Below are 22,524 nucleotides of genomic sequence, written 5' to 3'. Positions count from 1 at the left end.
CGTTTCTGCATATTATCATTTTTTGTTTTTGTCATATATAAATATCACTAATGCGTCTACTCCAATTAAACAGATAGAATAATTTATTTTTTAAAATATTTTTCTAAAGATTTTCAATAGAAGTGAAAAAATACTCATTTTTCAAATGTTGGTATTCTCATTTCCAAATATTAGTATCTTTTGCATATTTTCTAATTTTAACCCACCCTATATTTTCCGCCTTCTGTCTCACTCTTTCTCTCATCTCTCACCTGTTTAAAATAACTCAGCTAGCAACGCTATATCACTCCTATTTAAGAAATAAATACCCTCTCGTTAGCTCATTTTGCTTTTTAAAAAATAAAATATTAAATTTCTTTTGTATGTTCTTACTTCTTACGATTATTGGACAGAAAATTTCAATAGACTAAATTATATAAGCTGGAGAAATGAATCTACTTATTTTTTTTTTAAGTGCTACTGTCAAGTGTAATTTATTATTATACGCATTTTAAGTAAGATGAAGAAAAATACCGCAGGGTGATGAGAAATTAGTCAAATTACATTTGACAATATTATTTGAAAGAAAAAAAAATCATTTTTAGTTAGAGAAGGTTTTGAGTACTTAATTAAACCGCATGTCGATGAAATGCATCAAGAACTAATTAAGATACCGATTAGTAATTATAGGTCGTCCAAGATGTTATTTATGCCAAGTTGAAGTCCACATGAGTTAGCTTGGATGGAATTTGCTTCAATATTTTAGTTTTATTTCAACATGTTTAAAAACTTGTTTCAAATTTTATATTTCAAATCCAATAATGATCGCTATACATACACTTTAGAACTCAAGTAGGCAGCTAGATGGCTTTCAAAGAGAATAAAGTAGATATGATGTTTTCAATTAGAGCTCGCGATACATATATCTTTTTTTTTATTTATTAAAGATAAGGAGATTTAAATCTGCGATATTTAAATGAGTATGAGAAAATTATACTATTTGAACTATAGTTTATTGGCATATTCTATCCTATTTTATCCGTACCTCATATATAATACATATATTTATAAAAATTAAATATATAAATATGAAGCACGGATATTTTGCTGAATTGCTGTGTCCACATATCGGATACATTTTAGACCCGATATTCATTGACATTCGTCTGACACACGTGTCTGCCGTGTCCAACCATGTTTTAATAAAAAATAAAAAATTCTTCTCCGGACACACACCTAAATACCATCACGTGTCAGCGTATCCGAACTTATTCTTAACATGTATTATTGAAATGAGTTTAAAAATAATATATATTATTTTTATTAAAACAAAAAATATTTTAAATATTTTTATATAGTTAAAAGAATACATTAAAAATAATTAAAAAATTATTTTATATTTTAATACCAATAAAATATTAAAAATTTATTGTAATTTATCTAAAAATATATTTTATATTTTATACATATACCATGTCCCCGTGTTTTATATATGTTCGCGCATCTCATATATAACACATATATTTTCTAAAAATTAATTATATAATGAAGGAGATGAGAGATGAACTCACAACCTTTCTCATGTAATAACTTATAATAAATAAACAACCACTAAACTAATTAATTAATTTAACAATTTAGATTATTTGTATATTTATAATGTTAACATAAAATAAAAATAAAACAAAAGTAAAAATCATATATCATTGATCATTTAAAAACTTTAGTACCTAAATGAAATTTGATATTTTTATGAGTAGAGTAAAGTAGCGTATGATTTAAAATTTTAAAGTGCAAGTAGAATTAAAGTAGAATTTTAAAAATATTGTCAATTCATGAATACAGTTAGAATAGAATTCTATCCTACCTTACTTATTATCGATTCTATTTTCAATACAAGTTGGTTGCTTTATTAAAGTTTATGTTTACTTCAGTAGTTCAGTTAGTGGCTTTTAATCGGAATGGATCCTCTCAATTTTAAAAAAAAAATTAAAAGTTTAAAATGTGATATCTAATCTTTTATTATTCTTTTTCTCATATTTATTTTTAATGCCACTTATAAAATTAATAATAAGACTTTACTTTTTTTTATTATTAAAAAAAAATTGAGAGATCCATTTCCACTTTTAATCACTGAATTGGAGGAGTCACCAAAAAAAAAAATTCACTGAATTGGAGGTACGCTATAAGTTTTTCTTTTGTTTTGTTTCTTCCTATTCTTTTTGTTCTAAAACTATTGGACTTGACGTCTTGCAAATTTCAACAATAATGATCAAGTGCTTAAGCTATTTTGTTCAGCCGAGTAGCCGACAAACTTGGCCCCAATATCAAATCCAATTAAGAGTTAAAAGTCCAAATAAACCCACCCTCTTTGTACGTTTTTGTGCTTGTTGATCCAAAACAAAACACTGCAATTTGTGATTCTGGATATAGATCTAGTTGCATCCTGACCCGTTCGGCCCTGAACAAAAAAAAAAGGATCCAGTTGCACACAAGGTTTGTGTGTGAATAATCTCTACAAGAGAAATATGGCTACGATCCTACTTGACAAATATGCAATTTAAAAAGAGAGATTACTAAACATTATCACCCTATACATGAACGGTTAGAATTTTTCCAAAATTCCTTAATTCAAAGATTATTTATGTTAAATTATTAAAAAATAAAATACTTGAATGTGTAAGTGTACCCGAATTTATAAACATGAATTATGATTAGAAAATTTTGAATCTTATATTTCTTTCGATCTGCTTCAACCAAAATTTTTTGTATTCTTAAGCGGTTGAATTGTAACTTTTCTAATGGAGAAATAATTGCTGAGACGGCTTTAGTATGTTAAAAATTGAAACCCTAAAGTAGGGATATCAACGAGACAGAGCGGGAGCGAAGTATGTCAACGGGACAGAGCGGGAGCAGAGGATGCCTCCCTGCTCCCCATTCCCACCCCCAGATTTGCTTTCTGTCCTCGTTTCCATTTCCCACTGTGGGAGAATATTGCTCCCCATCCACATTCTTCACAGGGTCCCATTCCCCGCGAGGACTCCATTTTCCATTTATCTAATAGTTCTAACTAATTATTAATTTCCATATGAATAGAGTTGTAAGTATCCATTCTATACAAAAATAACAATATTTCATACAAAAAATCTAAACAATAAGATGGTACTTCTTTCGAAATGATACAGTGGAAAGATGCATCGGCAAGTCTGAGGATGGAGTAGTGGACGAGGTGGGAGACGCTGCAAGACTGCAACAGAGAGGAGAATGGATACAACGACAGAATTACGGAAAGAAACGCCGCAAATAGAGAACATGACGCAGTGAGGATGATGGCATGGTGAGGTATGGCTATGCGATGAAAAGGGAGAGTCGAGAGGGGGTGGCTGTAGAGAGGTTAGATGGAGTATGGACAGCGCTAGGAATTTCTGAATTGAAGAAGGGTTATGTAAATGAGGATTTGTGTGTGTGTGTGTGTGAAATAACTAAAAAACATATATGACAAATAAACTATTAAGAACAATTCAATAAATTTATGAATTTCAGAGATTAGTGGAGATAGGGCAGGGATCTCCGCTCGGGTCCCTGCGCCTGCTTCGGAAAATTTTGTTCCCCGTTCCTATCCCTGCGAGAAAAATTTCCCACAGTCAGATCCTATTTGAGACGGTTCCCGTAGGGTTCCTCACGTTTCAGAAAGTTTTGCTATCCCTACTCAGAAGACACTATTTATATTTGAGTATGAAACCTATTAAACCCTAAAACTCAAATAAAAATAGTATATGTTCCGTTGGCTATAACCTGACTCAGGTAAAACTATATAAATCAGAATCTTCTTAAAACTAAATAAATAAACACGTGCTACCTTAGGAATATGTGGAGTAGGTGCGTGCTTATCTTAAGAAGTCAAACATCAATAAAGAGCAGTTATCACATAATTAGGTTCACATTTTAAGCAACTCCACAATATTAGACCCACTAAGTAAGCTCCTGTAATACAACAACTCTATAAATACATCCACTCCTGACACGAGAGAAGTACTTCATGTATCTTCTGCTTTTACTAACTTGAGCGTTAAAGTGCTTTTGCAGGTGCCCACCGTCGCCGTTCTTGGAAGAGCCGACTCTCACCCAATCCAAGGATAGGTGAGTTCAAACATTGAGCAGGACAAACTATGCCTGAGAGTCGGCTACTCACACAAGAACAATATCTAAAGCCCAAAAGATAATATATCTAAAGTCCAAAAGATAATATATAGTTCTATTCTTATTTAATTCCAAATAAAAAATAATTATAACTTATCCAATTTAGTATTTATAATAATAAATGAGATCTGTATAAGTCATTTAATTTAAAATAACATAATTTGTAATTATAATTAATATATGTATTCTCCACTAACATGCACAAGGAATATCTTACTTGGGGCGTAAAGTCAGTTGTGTCCAACTGCAGAAACAGCATCTACTTTTGGAGATTGGTTCCTAAGCAATGTGTGGAAGATCAGAATAAGTGCCTCAGCTGATCAAGATGAATTGATAAGTGGAATTGGTTTCTTATGCTAGAAAATTTGGAAATCTAGAAAAATCAACCTCAAATTCACTATCATTAGAGAATGAGCAGAGAAAAATCAACAGCAACTGAAGAAGAATAGTCAGAGCTATTACCTGGAAGCCACCACGGGAAGGACTTAGAGGAAGGTGCAATTGCAGTTATAGTAAGGGACAATAGAGGAAAGTTGTTAATTGGTGCAGCAGAGAAGATTGTAATGCTGTTATCTTAGAGAAAGTTGGGTTTTGAAAAAATTGTAATTGAATCTGATAATTTACTGATAGTTCAAGCTCGTTTGATTGGAGAGGTTGAGCCCATCCTAAGTGACGTGCTTGATTGGAAGAAGGCAATTTGGTGCACATTGTAGCAACTATGGAGCAGGAGCGAAGGCTCAGTAGATCGTGGGAGACAACAATCCATGTTGATGGAGAAAACGGTTATCATTAATAGAAGGCATGGTATCGATGCAACCACAGGCAGGAACAATTATAGTAACTTATCTATCTCTTAAACCTAGACAAGGTTGGATTATATGGAAAACACAAATCATTTTTCAGTGTTCTTTTTTAACAATGTTGCAAAAATATATTAAATAAAACTAGTATGCTAACATGCATACTTATTCTGAGTTTATTTCAAAAGATATTCACATAATCTATGGTTATCAAAATCATAGGCAATGCTAGATTAACGGTGTCGCAGATCAAAATTAGACATAACCCAAAATGAGTTGGTACCAAACTTCAAATTCCCGCAAAGTTGTGTTACTTTGGCTGCCTAGTTAACATAGCTAGAGACAGTAGTGGCCACCACAATTACCAACCATATTGCTCCAATTCTAAGCCAAGCAAACGCATAATCACTTCTTTTTATATATAGTGCTCCTAGATCAAACCCCTCTCTCCAATTCAATAATTATAATCCCTCACTAAAAACAGTTTCTTTTTTTCTGAGTGGTGCATGAGATTTTGAATGCAATAATTGTCCTCCAAATTAATATATGAAAGACAATAATTATCTGTTATTCTTAAATATGATACATTCATGGAAAAAAAAAGTAACCTTAAAATGCATGCACTATGAGGATTGCAAATTGAGAAAAATTAGGATAGTGAGAGTGGCAATGAGTAAGGTTGGGCAAGAGTAGGACTTGGGCGAGAGTCCATAAAAAATATCAGAGAACCATGAACTGTTCACTATCATAGGCATCTCCCCTGTTCCTGTTTCAGGTGGCGCTGGTGGTGACACTCTTGCTGATTTTTGGCTGCATACAAACACATAAATAAATTTAGAATCTACTTCCATAAAGACGTCTAAGACGTTTTTTATTAAGATGTTTTTTAATAATTAAAATTTAACACATATAATAGATTGAATTGTATTATTTTTGTTAAACTTAGGCCAGACAAATTAATTTAACTGAAAAATGGTGAATTAAATTTTGAATTGATCTAAATTAATATTATGTTTTATAAAAAATAACTACAATAATACCCTTATTATAAAAAATGACTAAAATACTCTTATTATATATATTAATTTTGAGAATTCTAAATTTTAGCTCTTTTCTTTTTTCTCGTCATAGGATTAAAATTTAGAATTTTCAATATATATATATAATAGGAGTGTTATTTTAGCTTTTTTTATAATAGAAATATTATAGTTATTTTTTATAAAAAATATTAATTTATATCGATTCAAAATTTAATTTATTAATTTTTTTGTTAAATTGATTTGTCCGGTCTAATTTTAATAAAAATAAGATATTTTAATTGATTATTGTATATGTTAAATTTTAATTTTTAAAAAATATCTTTAAAAAAAATATTTTTGATATTTTTATTTGACTGGCTTAATTATAACTTGTGGACTTATAACCGAAAGTGCTAATCAAAGTAAAGTAGTAAACTAAATAATAACATGCATGCATGTAGTACAGATAGGATAAGTCACAAAGTGGCAAAGAAATTAAATAATAATGAGAATCTACTTTATTGTGGTTAGTTACCTTGTGGTTGAAGGGCAGAATGTGATGGTATAATCAGCTCCCGTACACGTAAATGTACTCGTAAGGTCGTCATATGCGTAGCTATACGATTTGGGGCACGCGCTCTTGAACATGGTGGAGTAAACCGAAGGCTTGCATGTGGCAGGTGAAGCGTAGGTGCCGCTGCAGCAGTATTCAGCCCTCTGAAACGCTTCACACGCGCTCTTGCATGCCACTCGGTTACTAACTCTCAACTCATTCGGGCATTGCCGGTTCAGGTCAGCTATGCAACCCGTTGACCCACACTCACCCGACCCGCCACCCGCATCCACCATCATAGGAAGATTGTATCCGTCAACCAGGCTGACGTCGTAATAATCCTAATCAATTAAGGTTAGTCATAGAATATCAATTTACTTCACAGGAAATTCTAAAGACAGACATACCTGGGATTGGGAACCCGACCCGATTGTGAACTCCGCTAGTGTTACGGGTGGGTCTGCCCCGGCACCATTGCATTCAAGTTTGTTGGAGCCACAATCCCCTGTGGTGCAGGTGCCCTGTTGGGTATTGGGGTCAAAATTGCAGCCGGTCCGGCCCCAAAACCTGCCTGACCAATTGGGTGGGGCTTGAAAGCTCCTCGACCCGCCGGATGGGAGGTGGAAGCCGGTGGTATCCAATGCGGAGCTGCCAGCATTGGCAAGAATCCCAGGCCACACCGTGTAATCACACTTGTTAATTATTGTAAACTTGGCCCCTAATGCTCCTTTATCTATATTCCAAATAGATAAATATTGACCATTTTATTTGATGAATATATAAGATCAAGTAGAAAAGAAAGGAACGAGAGAACCTACCCAAGCAAAATAGAAACAAGATGAATGCAATCTGTGTAGAGAAACAGTAATAGGAAAACAATAAGGAACCCATTGGTAAGAGAAGAATGGAGGTTGTGACTTATGAGTTGTGACACTGTTTGGGCTGCATGCCCATGCATAAAATGTAACAACTAACTTGTGGATATAAAGTTTTAGATTTGATGTTATTTGAACTTGTCGAGAGTGTGATAGATGGAGTGCAAATGAGAGGAAGAAAGTTGGGAACTAAGATTACAAAGTGTGAATAGATACATATTTACAAATGGATCGGAATATTACTTTGAGTAAGACCCACTATAACTTTGCTGCCTCATTCTACATTCTTCAACAACCAAAACCTGTAACGCTAGGGGAAAATCACATATCTCCTCACCATTCACCAACATTATTCTTAGTCTTAGAAAAGTGATTGCAGATTTTGGAGGCCCAACTTTTTGTAGTAGTAATCGATTATATTCGATTCTTTCTCTCTCTTCCTTTGTTTTTATTGCAAGAAATTCAGAGTACACATATTTTCTTTTGAAACCTGTGCTATGTAAAAAAGACTTTTGAAACTCTTAATAAACGAAATGAATTATTGACATTTGACAGTCCCATGTGTTTTCTACCAATTGAGAGGGTTTAAGCGATTAAATTTTGCTACATGCAAAGATCACAAATGATACTATATATTCGAATTTTGATAAACAGTGTTGTCTACAATGAAATGTTTCAAACCATTATTCTTTATCTTCAGTGGAAAATTTAAAAGAATATGAGATATGAGAGAATAAAGTACATGAAATAAATAATCTTCAATTAAATTTTCCACCTTTGGAATTTCAAAAACCAATACAAATCATCTTACGGCGGTTGTACTTAGCTCTCAATTTTGCCTAATATGCTCGGAACGACATTTTTAATTAACAATCTCTCCCTTATAAAATTCTACAGCATATATGATATATATATATGTTCTTTCTAGTGTCAATCAAATTTCTCGGTCATCTACATGTGCGTATTTATATATATATAAATTAGAATGATAACTATCTGTGTGAAACAACTAACAAGAAGTCAGGATGGCCGAGTGGTCTAAGGCGCCAGACTCAAGTTCTGGTCCTCTAACGAGGGCGTGGGTTCAAATCCCACTTCTGACATTTTGTCGCCTCTGTTCTTATTACAAAAGTTTTCGGTTACTGCTATATTATATGATCTGTAGTTTTTTTTGGTGACTTATATGATCTGTAGTTTGCTATGACTAATATGTGACTGTCTTATATTATTTTATCAAAGGCTATTAAAGAGGGTTACTAAAGTCTATCTCTTTGATGACGTTGGTTCCAACAAGGCAACCTTAGTAGACTCTTTTTAAGTTTTAAGCACACATGCAGCTTAAGTAAAGTAGCTAGCTTTCCAGTTTAATTAGTTTATATGTCGTGTACCTACCTAAAATTATTGGAGATTTGAGTAGTTCTTTTCAGATATTGAATGCTACATGGATATACATAAATGCTTATAGTGATTTGAAGTTTGAATCAAATTACATTTGTTGCTATGCATTGACCATCACCATCGCCACTAATAGATGTTCTTTTGCAAGAGTTACAGCAACGTAATCTGTCTTTGTGCGTTGCTCAACATTTTTCGGATTTTGCTCACACTATTGATAGGGCCTTTCTTAAAATAATATTTTTTTCCGCTAGAATAGAAGTTCTAGTTTGTTCCAAAAAATGGGCTGCCTTTCTTAAAAATCTACTAAGGTTGTTTAGGCCCAACAACGATTAAGGGCCTCTTTCACAGATGATATTCTCAGCTGTGGTCCACTACTGGCTAGCACATGTCTGTTGTGCAAAAAAAAAAATTTGATGTGTCTATGCCAGTGTTGTCAGAACCGGACCGACCCGGCCGGTCGGGCCGGAAAACCGGTGAACCGGTGCCATAACCGGTCGGATGTTCTCTTTCCTCTCTACCTATGATTGATTCGAATAAAAGAAAAAAAAAATAAAAAATAAAAGGGACGTACACACTTACAATGCTTTTTCACTTCTAATTAAAGCAACTCATCTTAACCTTGTGGATAGAAACGTATATATGGAATCCTCAATTATAAATTTTTAATCAATATACTGTATATTAGTGCAAGTGTGCAACTATTATGAACGTGATGAGTGCTTTAATTTGTGTTTTATGTGGGAATTGAATGTGAAACCACTTACAAATTTGGTTCATTGGTTTGACAAAATGAACATAATCAATATAATAAATGGATTTCGTGAAGCACAAATAAACATTTGAGATTGAGATTCACGTAGGAACACAAGAGGGGATCGGAATGAAGCAGCGGGTCAGAATACGCTATTCACACATCCCATCATTACATTAACATATCTTATATAGCTTCTTTTATTTTGTGTATGGATGCGTAGGAATCAAGCCTGAAATGTGACGCTAATTAATTTGTTTGTATTCAACTATTCATTGACTCATTATTAAGTGAGTAACCCATGAATAGACAGAAACAATTTTTACATGAAACATTTCCCAACAATAATGTTAATGTTTATTACTAGCTACTGATCTGCGTAGCTTTTATACTTAATCTCATACTCTTGATCAACGTGTGGAGGAAAAAGGAAAGTAATGCACAACAAAAAGATATTAGATTAAAAAATGAAAGAAAAATAGTTTAATAAATCATTGCATAGATATTATATTGTTTTTCAGGTTACTTAAGACTAAGTGGTATTTGGGTCTAGACGTACAATCTAGATTTTTTTTGAGACAATGTTCGACTTATATTGATACCAAAATGTGATCATCTGAATTTTTTTTGTGAGAAAGTGGGAGTAGAGATGTTTAAATTAACAAGGGTTTTAAGCAGATTTTTAAATAAATTGAATTTTGAATATACCTAAGGGTAGGGTGTTGGTATATTTATAGTAGAATAAAAGATGATAAAATTTTAGAATATTTCCACCTCTAATAGTAGATGACCGTTTCTTTTTAAGTGGGAGATATATTAAGAGTTAGTTACTTATTCAAATAAGTAAAATTGAACTGCCGTTGTCGTCCCGACCTCTATAAAATCTGGTAGAAGTGGATGAGACCACTTTTATTGGGTGAACTTTTATTTTTTTTGGGTTTAACTATTATCTTTTTAGGCCTCGATATAAATAGATATATTCTAATATCATATTAAAATTGAGTGGATGTAACCTAAAGTAAATATGAATTTTGTTAGAAAGAACAAATAATAAATACATAGATAAAATTTATATAAAATTATTGTTAAAAAATAATGATGTTTGTTTTATTTTTTTTCTATACATCTCTTTTGTGTATAATTTTTTATTACATAAAAAATATTTTAATTTTTCTCATTTTTTATCAATTACTCTTAATACCCAAAATTAAAGATGCATAAGAAAAATATAAGGTGAAAACTCAGGTGCAGTCGACTTCACGTGAAGTTGATACCTGAGAGCCGTTAGATAATTTGACTCATTTAACTAAATTTTTATCTAGCGACTCTCAAATATCAACTTCACGTGAAGTCAAATTTCCCAGAATTTTCACCAAAGTGTAAACATAATCATGCATCTAACATTACTCATTTGTTGGAGCTTAGAGAGAACACAAGAAAATTGATATTATTTAGGTTTTGCTTGATGAATAACGACACACAATGATAGAGTTCCCTGCTCCTGGTCACGCTTAAGAAAGGCCCATACACCCAGTGGTGAAACTTGTCAAAAAGCTTTTGATATGAACTCTATTTAAGATAAGTTCGTCTAATTTCATCTCTCTGATTTGGATGATATTGCCAAATTTAAAATCGTTTTTCAAGGTCTCATTCCAAAAAATTAAGGTCAAACTCATCAGATGTAACTTTTAAACTTTTGAAGATTGTATCTTACTTTTTTCGTGATTCATTAAAGTAGAAAAACTATCTACAGGTGTTGATATTGTAAAAGTTATATATTCTCATTCTTAAATATTAGCCTTCCTCTTAAAAAATACATCAATTCTTTTATTTTTTATTATTATTTTATATAAAAATTAAAATATATATCGTATAAAATATGTAAAGAAGAAGCTAAAAGAACAAATATTAAAATTTATAATATTTATTGAATTTTTTTATCAATTTATACAAATACAATAATATTAATACTCATTGAATATTCTATTATTTTTTATCATATAAAAAATTAAATTAAATAAATAGTAAAATATAAAATAATATTAAATTAAATAATTTATTGAACTTATTGGTTACTTTAAGTCATAGTAAAGTATTACTAATTTTTTTTATAAAAAGTTTGGGGGGCATAGCCCCCTTTGTCTAAACTAAGTTCCACCACTATATACACCGGTGTCATGAATGAGCAATAAATCAAGCATGGATTATAACCGAGTAAAATGATATTTATATATTTGAAAATTTTGACTTCACCCTAATTAATCTTTGAAAAAAAATACTAATTTAATTTTCTAAAATAGTAATAGATGGATACATTATATTCTTTTATCAATTCATTATATAAAACTTAATAATAGTACTTATATGTATGGTTAACCATTATATCTATTTATAAAAAATTGTCGTATAATAAATAACAATTTTTTGAGTAAAACTTCACTTATATTTGGTAGGATTCGTGATAAATAAAGAATCGTTGTTAAAAATTATATAAAAATTGAAAAAATAATAAATATTTTATAATTTAAAATTATAGCATCATTTTTATGTTTATGTGATAATGCAACATCGTAACACACATTGATAATTTCATTTTGTTTTACGTTATCTATTAAAAAAGTAACACATATGTCTATTATTTATTATTGTAAAATATTTAATTAATATTTTTTTTAAAAAAATTAATTAGTAAAACCAAAATTCTTGAAGATATAATTGTCACCTTATTAAGTTATATTATGAGATGAGACTAGGTAGCATCAATATTCATCTAAACTTCAACCACTCCATCGGTGATTCATGTTTACAAAGTCAAACTGTCAAAGTATCATGTTATCCATAAAGCCAGGCATCTACCATTTTGACATTTATATCACTTCATTCACATAATACTACTAAAGTAGGTTATCTAAAATATGATGCCCATAAATTAAAAGTTGAACTACTCAATACAAGGACTGCTACATACTTAAGTTTGCTATACGATTAGCCTCACTCAAATAAATTGGAACATTAAGAAAGATAGTCAAATTATCATTTAGTTTTCTTCATGCATAAGCATAATTAAATGTTAACTCAACAACCTGGTGAGTTTGACTTTTAGAATTGTGCCGGCGGCCGAATCTGGATTATAATCGTGCTTCCAATTCCGTTGAATTCAAACACCACGTATCAGCAAGTTAAGGATTGGTGTATTTTTGAATAGTTACAGAACCATGCTGCCTAGCCTGCTATATGTGAATCAATTCTCTAATTTTTTTTCTCTCAATTATTTGTTAAGTGTGATGTTACGTTATCGCTAACTCGAATATGATTATATTATATATAAAATAGGATGATGTATGTTGTTTCACCGAAATAATATATCAAGCTGAACTATCCCGACCTCTCTTGAGACATCATATTAATTTTATTAAATTACTTAAATATATGTCAATGACTCCATATCAACTAAAAATAAGACAAAAAAAATTCTAATTAAAATATATATTAGTGAAACAAAAATACTTGTACAAACCATTAAAGTAATTTCACCCCTAACGATAAAAAGATGAAAATCTTGGTGATGTTCCGATTCTCTTTTGATTGTACAAGAATATGTGGAGCTCAACATGTCTAGAAGCATCGGAGAACATTCTTTTGCTAATATTATTACCAGTATTTGATACTGGATTATTCATAGCATAATAAATAATTATTATGAGGTTTTTTTAAGAAGCCAAACAAAGATAGAGAACTTGTAAAAAGAAAAGATCGTTACGTTAAATTGGTTATTGTAGAAACTTAAAAGATATACTTTTTCCTATTGAAAATATTTCAATTGAATGAACCGTAATTAGAAAGTAATAATAATGAAGAGCGAATTTCAATCCAAGCTAGCTATAACATGATGTTGTCGTGGATGGAGAATAAGATATAGACGCGACCCACCAACAAGGCATGAAATATGGTTGCTGAGAAAACTAAATAAATAGACATGAATGATAATATAATAATGTGAAGGGGAAATAAAAGGACTAAAAAAAGGCTTGGTTGGAGATTATTGCTGCATTACACCACTCACTCTTATTATAATAATACAAATTAATCCATCTGTGGCAAGGGGCACACCACTCTTATGTATGTTCATAATAATTGCAATTGGAATGGTCCCATTAGTAGATGTTGATTATTCATATAAAAAGGCCATAAATTTAGATATGCAAAATATATTAGCATTTAACCTTCTATATCAACATGTGTTGGAATAAACTAACAACAATTATTAAGAATAAAACTATTTTTAATAAAAACTAAAACTAAAAATGAATATTTTATATGAATGAAAAACTTATAAGTTATTCTTTTGCATAAACTCCAAAAAGAGCAAGCTATTGAAAAGACCCAAAATTTCTTTTTCAGTCGCTAGTCATTCTTATAATTGTTCATTGGTGTCATCATTTCTTTGTGAGACCTAGCTTGAACATAATTTATGTTATCCATTCTTATTATTTTGGCACTTTTTTGACACGACAAGGTTGGTATTATATATTGAATAAGTCTCACACGGCAACAAATTGAAGAAAGTAATAATATATCAATCCATCTAATTTCCTTATATCTGTTCTCAAATACCATAGCCTCTCACATTACATAGTCTATTAATGTTCCCCAACCAATAAATGAATGACATTGCCCACAATAAAATGAATCCAATATTAGTATACCAAATTACCAATTGATCTAACCTAGGGAAAATAATAATAATAGTAACAAAAAAAAAACCTCAACAAACTTCTCTCAACTACTTTACCTATATTGGTATATGAATACACATGGAGTAATTAATAATAATCTAGAGTGGGATTTGGAGGGAAATAAATAATTAAGTGTGGTAGGATAGGCCGATAGGGTGAGCCTTTCGCCTTTCTCTCCAAATGAGTCATGTCCTCGTCATCACGGCCTAACGAATGTGGGCCCTAGCCAGCTCACATGGCCCATGCTGGTCTTACCATTCATTTTGGGCCAAAGAACATGGAAGCATGTGTGTATCTTACAAGGTGATGGGCCTCGGTACTAGTAGTTAGATGAGCTGGGAGAAGCGCCAAACTGCCATGGTGACACCAACAACGGCGGCGATTGCTCGAGATTGGAACACATGGGTGCACGTGGCCCATGAGATCTCGCTCTGACCGAAGCCTTGGTACACCATTGTGCCATTGTCCAGTAAAGATGATGCAGAAGAACCACCTTCATTTGACGCTTTCTGACTGCAAATCAGAAAACAAAACAAACAATTTTATCACTTCTTCAAATGGAAGCAGTAACGTGTAACTGTCATGAGCTCCATAATTATTACTACTATTATCAACTGGGCACTTACTTTAATGCCGGTAGTACCAGTATGGTGTGCTATAATTTTCAATGGATAGATGACAACTTTGACTCATATAATCAATCAAATTATGTGCATGTTAACACCTTATTATGTGATCATAATACACTAAAATAATATTTATATACAGCTAAGTGTGCACTTGAAAAATATACTATCGGCAGATACAACTCATTTATGTGAAGTTGCGTGATTTTACAAAAAAGCCCCACTCGTATGTCAGTTATTACTCGACCAACCAAGTGAAAACGAAGACGTTAGAAAACAACAGAACGGTAACTGTACTTGCAAATTGCAAGTGTCCAAACTCCAAACCCAACGTTCATCTTCACAAATTGCAAGTTGCATGTAAACATGAAAAGGACTAAACTACCCTTTAAAACCATTAAGCTTTAAGGAGTTTTGCTGATTACTAACCTTGTACTAGGGGCAGGGCAAAAGGTAATTGTGTAATCGGCATTGGCGCAAGTAAACGTGCTGGTCTTGTCATCGTACGCGTAGCTATAGGCGCGTGGGCAGGCGCTCTTGAATATTTGCGAGTAACTCGATGGCTTGCAAGTATCCGGCGTCCCATACGCGCCGCTGCAGCAATATTGAGGCGAACCGAACGCTTCACACGCGCTTTTACACGCGACTCCTTGTTTTCCATCCTCACTCATAACCCTCAGCTCCGAAGGACACGCGCCGTTCAAATCTCCGACGCATCCCGTGGCGGTGCAGTTTCCGGCGCCGGATCCGCCGCTGGGTGCCACCAGCATAGGGACGTTGTAGCCGTCGACGAGGCTGACGTCGAAAAAATCGAGGCCGCCAGAGCCGTCAAGTGTGAACTCGGCCAGCGTGGCCGGTGGCGTGGCGCCGTTGCCGGAGCACTCAAGCTTTCCTGAGCCGCAGTCGCCAGTGACGCAGGAGAATTTTCCTGTGGAGTCTTGGGAGCAGAGGGTTCGGCCCCAGAAGCGGCCTCCCCAGCCAGCTGCGGCGGTGACTGGAGTGGACTGGCCGGGTTGGAGGACGAAGCCGGTGGTGGAGAGAGGGGAGACTCCGGCGTTAGATAGAATTCCCGGCCATACTGTGTAGTCACATTTGTTAACCAATGTGAATGTGGTTGCCATTACCCCTGCATAATCAATATTCGATTATTCAAAAGTGATTATTTGATCCTAATGAAATTGCCTACCAACTTTAGTTGTAATGTCAAATTATTTTACGGATTCAATGGTCATTCATGTACTTCATTATTATTGTTAACATGTTAGTCTTAAAGTCGTAAAATAAATATATGAAATGATTAATAAAGGATGGATGGGAGCATGGAGGTGAGATGTGCATGGTTGGTGTGATTTAATTACCTGATAATGAGAGATGAAGTGTTAATAACAAGGAAATGAATACTGAGACTTGACGATGATCCATAATACAAGGAAGCTAGGGTCAGGTGGGTGGGGGTTTCGGGAGAAGAAGGTGATGAAGCAAGTTGTTGCTGCTTCTTCAAGTTGATGAGATGAGAGAAGAATGGTATGATATCCAAACATTACTTATTTATAGATGTTAGAGTTAGTTTATTCAAAAGGGATTACAATGTAATTCATTAGTATCTTACTTTATTTTTACCCTTTCCCTTTGTGGGTCCCTCCACCAGCTGACCAAAGTAACGTTCTTTCTTTCCTTCACTTCTTTTTATTTCTCATCATTAAACGGAAACATTCTTCTATTTCACTCCATAATTAAGAACTAGCTACATATAACTAGTAATTACTCTGCTTAATTTAGATAAAACTTTTTTTTTCACTATGTACTTGTCTTCGTATTAGCAATAACAAAGAGTTTTTACTTTTTATATTACTCTATTCTTTTTCGTTCTCGCCTATTTTATTATATAACTTATGTAGAGTTCTCATAGAATTAAGGGTAAAAATAAAATAGGTCAGATTAAATTTTACTCTTAATAAAATTGACCAGTCATATAATTAATTGGTCTAAACTTGATCTGTTATTTGGTCTGACCTAACATAAAATATCTGTTAAAAAATTTAATAATTTTTTTTATAAAAATAAAAATATTATTTAAAAAAATTATTTTTTAATAAAAATATTTGTATGTAGTATCTCATATTTAATATTTATAAGAATTTTTAAACTTTTAAAGTATTTAAAATATACAAAAGTATTTATAATTAAATATAATAAATTTAAAATATCTCTTATTGATATGCTCAGAAAAAATGTCTTCCTTTTATTCAATACCATTTGACTTTTTCTTTTTTATTGTTGCAATGATATAAATAAGACAAACCAGATATAATATACTTTTATTATAGTTAGCTTCAAAGTAATAATCATAGTTTAACATATACACAAAATGGGCTATACTTTTTTCCCTTTCTCAATTAAAAGCATCATATGGCATTCTATTGTCCTATATATGTGTGTGTGTGTGCAAAAGAAATTTTCAAAGAACAGAATTTCATTGCATTCAATGAATCATAGTATACATGTGTATCTCATTTGATATGTAATTTCTACCTGACGAAAACCCATTGTAGCCAAACAGATTCAATGTTAATTTCATGGGTTTTTTCCTTGTCTCTTAGCTGAATTGAACATAATAAGATATGTTGCAATTGATTTACTATGATCACATGCACGCATGTTCCTAGATATTAATAATACGTGGTGGGTCATTGCTTTTGTTTTATTTTCAATAATAATCTATTTGATTATTGACACAACAACTGAAATTACAGCTGAACATTCTTGTCGTTATATGAAAATTAACGTAACGGCTGTTTTCCTTAAAGTCCTGCTATCTCAATATCTTACCCCATGCACACCTGGTCCTAAACTCATTATACTAAACAAATTAATTTAATAATCGTAATTTATTAGTAACTTAAAATTCTTTTATTAAAGTATCACTAATTATAAATACTACTAGAGTAGCTAATTAATGTATTGTTTTTTTTTGAATTTGTTCAGCAAATAATAATTATATCATTGACATGTTGTTAATTCTATATGTTTATTTTGTCTTTGAATTCTATCAATAGCAGGTATAAACGAAATTTTGTTTCATTATCCAAATTTAGATTTAATGATTACTTTATTTTGAGACGTAAGGTGTGACTGCAGCTAAACAACTATTGGGTTTGATGTTACGGTGGAAAGCCAAAGGAACCCACCGTACCACTCATATGTAAATATGCGAAGGAAAATAGGAAAAGGGTTTTGAATTTGTATTGAAATTTTGGTCAAGTGTGACTTCATTCTAACTTGTGAGCAGCCCCTTGCTAATTGCTAACCAAATGGATAAAAAGGTTATTTAGTCTTATTTGGCAACCTTTTCAATTTTGACACGTTTTACATCATCTAAAAATTAATAAATTATTTTCTTAACCTATTTTGATCTTTTACTTTCACGCGCCATTTTATTCTTAATGGATGGTCAGATTTTATGATTTGTAGTAGTTAATTAATTATTATTAATATTTTTAATAATATAAAATTATATTAAATATAAAATTATTTATTTTTTTTATTAATTAAATACTGACTAAATTTTAATTGAAATACTAAATTTTTTTCGATTATATATTAGCAATTAAATTAATCAGTTGAATTGCTGAGTCTTCTTGTTGAAGTTAAGCTTCAACTTTCCAATTTTCCTATCATTGTAAAAATTCTTGCCATTGTTGAACTACTTCAGTACTTGGCTATATAATCATTATGTATTTAGGCTTAATTATTAGGTAATTGTCCTGAATATTAGTTTCACCAGAAAACAACCACTCATCAAGTCACGTATTCAAACATCTAATTCACATTAAATTCTCTTAAAAAATATCCAAAAGTCAGAAAAAGCATACCCTAAATTAAAATATCTGGGTTTTGATACTGATATAGGGGCTGAAAAATCAATTCAATTTAGTATGAAATTAAATAATAACAGTGGCATTTGAACTATGACAAATTCATAGGTTCTTAACACATTTAAGTAGCTATCTACACAGTATTTGGGTTTGGGCAGTTAAGGACGTAAGTTCATGTTATTGAATAAGAGTGTGCATGTTGATATATAGAGTTGAGATTATTAGAAAGTTAGAAACTAAACTAAATAGATATTTTGTGACATGTTCTACCAAATAAAGTTCTATTGGGCAAGTGTCACTCGCCCTGTTTTAAATGGAAAAACGTACCCATGTATTTAGGTAGCGACGGAGATTCATGCTAGGAACACAGACAAGTTTTAATACATCAATGACAAAAGTAGTCATTTCTGACGTCATATATAATAAGAAAATTAATATGTCCATTTTTTGCAATTGTAAAAGATTAATCGGTATAGTTATCATTTATAAATGGATAAGTAGTACCGTTTTTATCATCAAAATTTATAAAATTTTGGATATTTTTTACAGTAAAAAAAGAACGGAGACAATTTGAATTTTTCACAAAAATATTAAGAATCAGTATTTTACTGTTTTTAAATTTTAAATAATCCACCACCTCAAATTAGACTCCACTTATAACCTTGAATTTTAAGTGTCTTTATTGAATAATAATATTATAATATTTTGTGACCCTTATGCGAGGGTTGTCTAAAATCGTCACTGCGCTTAAATTATTAGCAACAATTTTATTACGGTTGCAAAAATATTGTTTTGTTGTAGTGACTCCTTTGTTTCCAATATTTTTTTAATAATTGATTAAATGTTTATTCTCAATGTTTAAAGATTGAGTTATGCTATGTGTATATCAAAATTAGCTATCAAAGTGAGTCATTAATAATATATATTAAAAATAAATTAAATTACACATATATTTATATATAAATACATTTGTGACTGATTTTAGTAGTTGATTTTAGTGTACAAATAGTATTTTTGTTAAAAATTATATGCTTTTTATTTTAATTTGTAAGCTCATCTCTGATCTTTAATGTTTTGGTGAAGGCTTGTTTGTATCTGTTATTCTGTTCCCTTTCGGTGCTATAGATGTTAGAAGCAATGACGTTAGCAATAGGTAAATTAGATTATTGGATCTACAAACTAGTAACAAGTAAAGTGCGTGGGGAATTCTAAATTTCTAAGCGAATCTATGAATTGAAAATATCTATGTACTTCTCCATAAGTGACAAAACGGCTTTTTTTTTTTAACAAATTAGAAAAATATATTTATAGTTGATTCGGATGGGTTTCGTAAAAAATATATTAAGCGAAAAATAATAATTAAGATGAGAGATTTGGAGTAAATAAACTTGTGAGAAAAAACACTTCTATTAATGACAAATAAGCAATACAAGAACTAATGATGAGAAATAGAGATAGAGAATAAGTGTTGAGACCTTCACTAATGTCACAAGAGAATGAATGAGCTTTGTTTAAAGTGAACATGGGTTGGTTAATGGTTGTTGAGCGTTTTGGTGGAACATCAGAACGCCAGTTTTTACTCGAGAAGGTGGTGAATGAAATGAAGAACAATGAAAGAAAATTTGGGTAGAAGAAAAAATGGATTTTTTAACTTCTTAGTTTCAGAAGTCAGAAAGGTCTAAAAGAAGGTGAAGGTGAAAGTGAAAAGTAGTAAAAGTGAAGGTGAAAGTCTGGTTGAAGGTCTGTGAAGAAGAAAATGATCCAGGTGAAAGTGAAAAATGAGAGTGCTTTATAGAGGTGGCTTGAGATTCTTTTTATAGTGTAAAACCATGATGAAGAGGAAATCTATTGTCCAATGATTTTAGTCTAATATTTGGTTTACTGCTTTTTCTAAAATATCTTTAGGTATTCGTGTCACCTCAAGTCTTGTCAACTGAAAAGGTATAAAGTTGATTCTCGCACGTTAAACTAAAGCTCCTGACATGTGACATTAGTGAATGGACATCTAGTTTGGTTTTCTTTTAACTAGATGACACCTTTACACTCCAAATCCAACCAATCCACTTCCACCAATATAGTTCCCATTGAAGAAAAATTCAACTTCTCAAGGTATTTTTTTGGGTTCCATCCTTTTAGCCCAATACTTTTAGAAGGAACTTAACTCTTTTTTTACCATGTTTGTAAGTCATTATAAAAATTTATGTACAAAAAATATTTATATTTTTAGTACACAATCATAAGCCTCCATGCCGTCTTTGAAGGTACAAAGTATTCTCTCAAGCTGCATTGAACTTTTTTGTGCTCAACAGAACAAGAATAATTTATTTATTTATTTATTTATTGGTTAACATATCATAACTCTAAAGAATCAAATCTCCCCTCTTTTATTTATTTATTTTTATCATAATGAGATATGTATTTGTAAATATTATGATATTCAAATATTAATATTTCTGTATAATATGAATATAATTATGTACTCATAAAAAATGAATAAAAAAATATTTTTGTACAAATATTTTAAATATTAATAAAATAAATAAATAGATAAATAAGATTAGTAAATAAATATATTAATAATTTATTTGTATATATGTATGTATTTATTCTNTTGATTTAATATAATAGTTTACTATATAAGAAAATAAGAAGGGGAGAAACTCTTACCCTTTTAATTGGACGCGTTTTAAATTTGAATACTTAGATTTGGAGAGATACATAAGAAGGGAGAACACTTGGAAGGGTAGGAGAGAGGGTATTTCTCATTATCTCTGCTATGGCATTTTTTACACAGCGCAGTATCATCACTACTATCACTACCACCATCCAAATCCTCTGTCTTCTTCATCAATTGTGAGTTTTTCTTAGGGCAAAGCACACTCCACATTCAATTTCGCTCTGTTCTTTTTACTCTATCTTTTTACTTGGTAAGACCCTTTTTCTTCTTTCCTTGTTTTTGTCTTAACCCCTCTCAACCCCATGTATATTGGGTTGCTAATTTTGGAATTAACTATAGAAATTTTTTTATAAAGATCTTTCACCTCTACAACTTGGATGTTATATCCTCATTTGTACATGTTCTCATTTGTATATGTTTCCAATGGCATCACAAAATAAAAGAAACTGAGTTAAACATCATGAACAATGTTCATCTGTAACTATAAAATAGATATAAAAATAATTTAATTTAATTATTATTTTTTTGGTGCAGGAGGAGGGAGTGATTTTAAGAAAAGCAAGATTATCTACTGCTAACTTTCTTCTGTTTTCCTTTTTTACGCCAAAAAAGAAAGGTACGTCCAAAACTTTCTTACCATATTTATGCTCTCTTTTTTTTAGGAGCTTGGAGGATGAGACACTTCACTTTTTAGAAATATTTTGTACTGCAAATTTCTTAAGATGCATCATTCACAACTTTTGAATGTATGATTGCTAATGCAGTTTTTTTTCATGCATTGCAGGATGCTTGCAGAAAAATATAACATAAACATTGGCTCTTGATAAAGAAGCCTTTTGGAATTGAAATTCTAACTCCTAAAACTGAAATTAGGTATAGTACTTCTTAACATACTTGAAATTGATGGGGCCGGTGGTTGTTTTAGGATCCGGGTCCAGCAGGATGTAGTGTCCGTTGGGTTGTACTTCAGAAACAATGTAAGGACCTTCCTATTTGGGAGCCCATTTTGGCAAAGACATCTTTCTCATTACTGCA

General features: G+C 31.6%; 2 protein-coding genes, 1 long non-coding RNA gene and 1 other non-coding gene across 5 annotated transcripts; 1 reads left to right on the top strand and 3 right to left on the bottom strand.

Moving 5' to 3' along the window:
- Positions 1 to 3,916: 3,916 nt before the first annotated feature.
- On the bottom strand, positions 3,917 to 5,146 carry LOC127748308 (uncharacterized). Its single transcript, XR_008010256.1, has 3 exons — positions 4,642 to 5,146; positions 4,397 to 4,495; positions 3,917 to 4,163 (listed from the first exon to the last, which is right to left on the bottom strand). It is a non-coding gene; the product is annotated as an uncharacterized LOC127748308 (long non-coding RNA).
- Positions 5,147 to 5,588: 442 nt separating this feature from the next.
- On the bottom strand, positions 5,589 to 7,886 carry LOC107493246 (thaumatin-like protein 1). Of its 2 annotated transcripts, XM_016114343.3 has the most exons (4): positions 7,370 to 7,886; positions 6,959 to 7,284; positions 6,534 to 6,892; positions 5,589 to 5,789 (listed from the first exon to the last, which is right to left on the bottom strand). In XM_016114343.3, the coding sequence occupies exons 1-4, from the start codon at positions 7,440 to 7,442 to the stop codon at positions 5,603 to 5,605; spliced, it is 945 nt and encodes a 314-aa protein (XP_015969829.1). In that variant the 5' UTR covers positions 7,443 to 7,886; the 3' UTR covers positions 5,589 to 5,602. The 2 variants fall into 2 exon arrangements, with proteins under 2 accessions (XP_015969829.1, XP_020980180.1); XM_021124521.2 differs by lacking the exon at positions 5,589 to 5,789 and having other exon boundaries at positions 6,530 to 6,892.
- Positions 7,887 to 8,445: 559 nt separating this feature from the next.
- On the top strand, positions 8,446 to 8,529 carry TRNAL-CAA (transfer RNA leucine (anticodon CAA)). The gene has a single exon. It is a non-coding gene; the product is annotated as a tRNA-Leu (tRNA).
- Positions 8,530 to 14,144: 5,615 nt separating this feature from the next.
- LOC107493245 (pathogenesis-related thaumatin-like protein 3.5) lies at positions 14,145 to 16,471 on the bottom strand. Its single transcript, XM_016114342.3, has 3 exons — positions 16,296 to 16,471; positions 15,367 to 16,063; positions 14,145 to 14,824 (listed from the first exon to the last, which is right to left on the bottom strand). The coding sequence occupies exons 1-3, from the start codon at positions 16,357 to 16,359 to the stop codon at positions 14,638 to 14,640; spliced, it is 948 nt and encodes a 315-aa protein (XP_015969828.1). The 5' UTR covers positions 16,360 to 16,471; the 3' UTR covers positions 14,145 to 14,637.
- Positions 16,472 to 22,524: the final 6,053 nt, after the last annotated feature.

This window comes from Arachis duranensis, chromosome 6 (genome assembly GCF_000817695.3).
Source record: "Arachis duranensis cultivar V14167 chromosome 6, aradu.V14167.gnm2.J7QH, whole genome shotgun sequence".
Taxonomy (NCBI): Eukaryota; Viridiplantae; Streptophyta; class Magnoliopsida; order Fabales; family Fabaceae; genus Arachis; species Arachis duranensis.
This window is presented reverse-complemented; position numbering and strand designations above follow the sequence as displayed.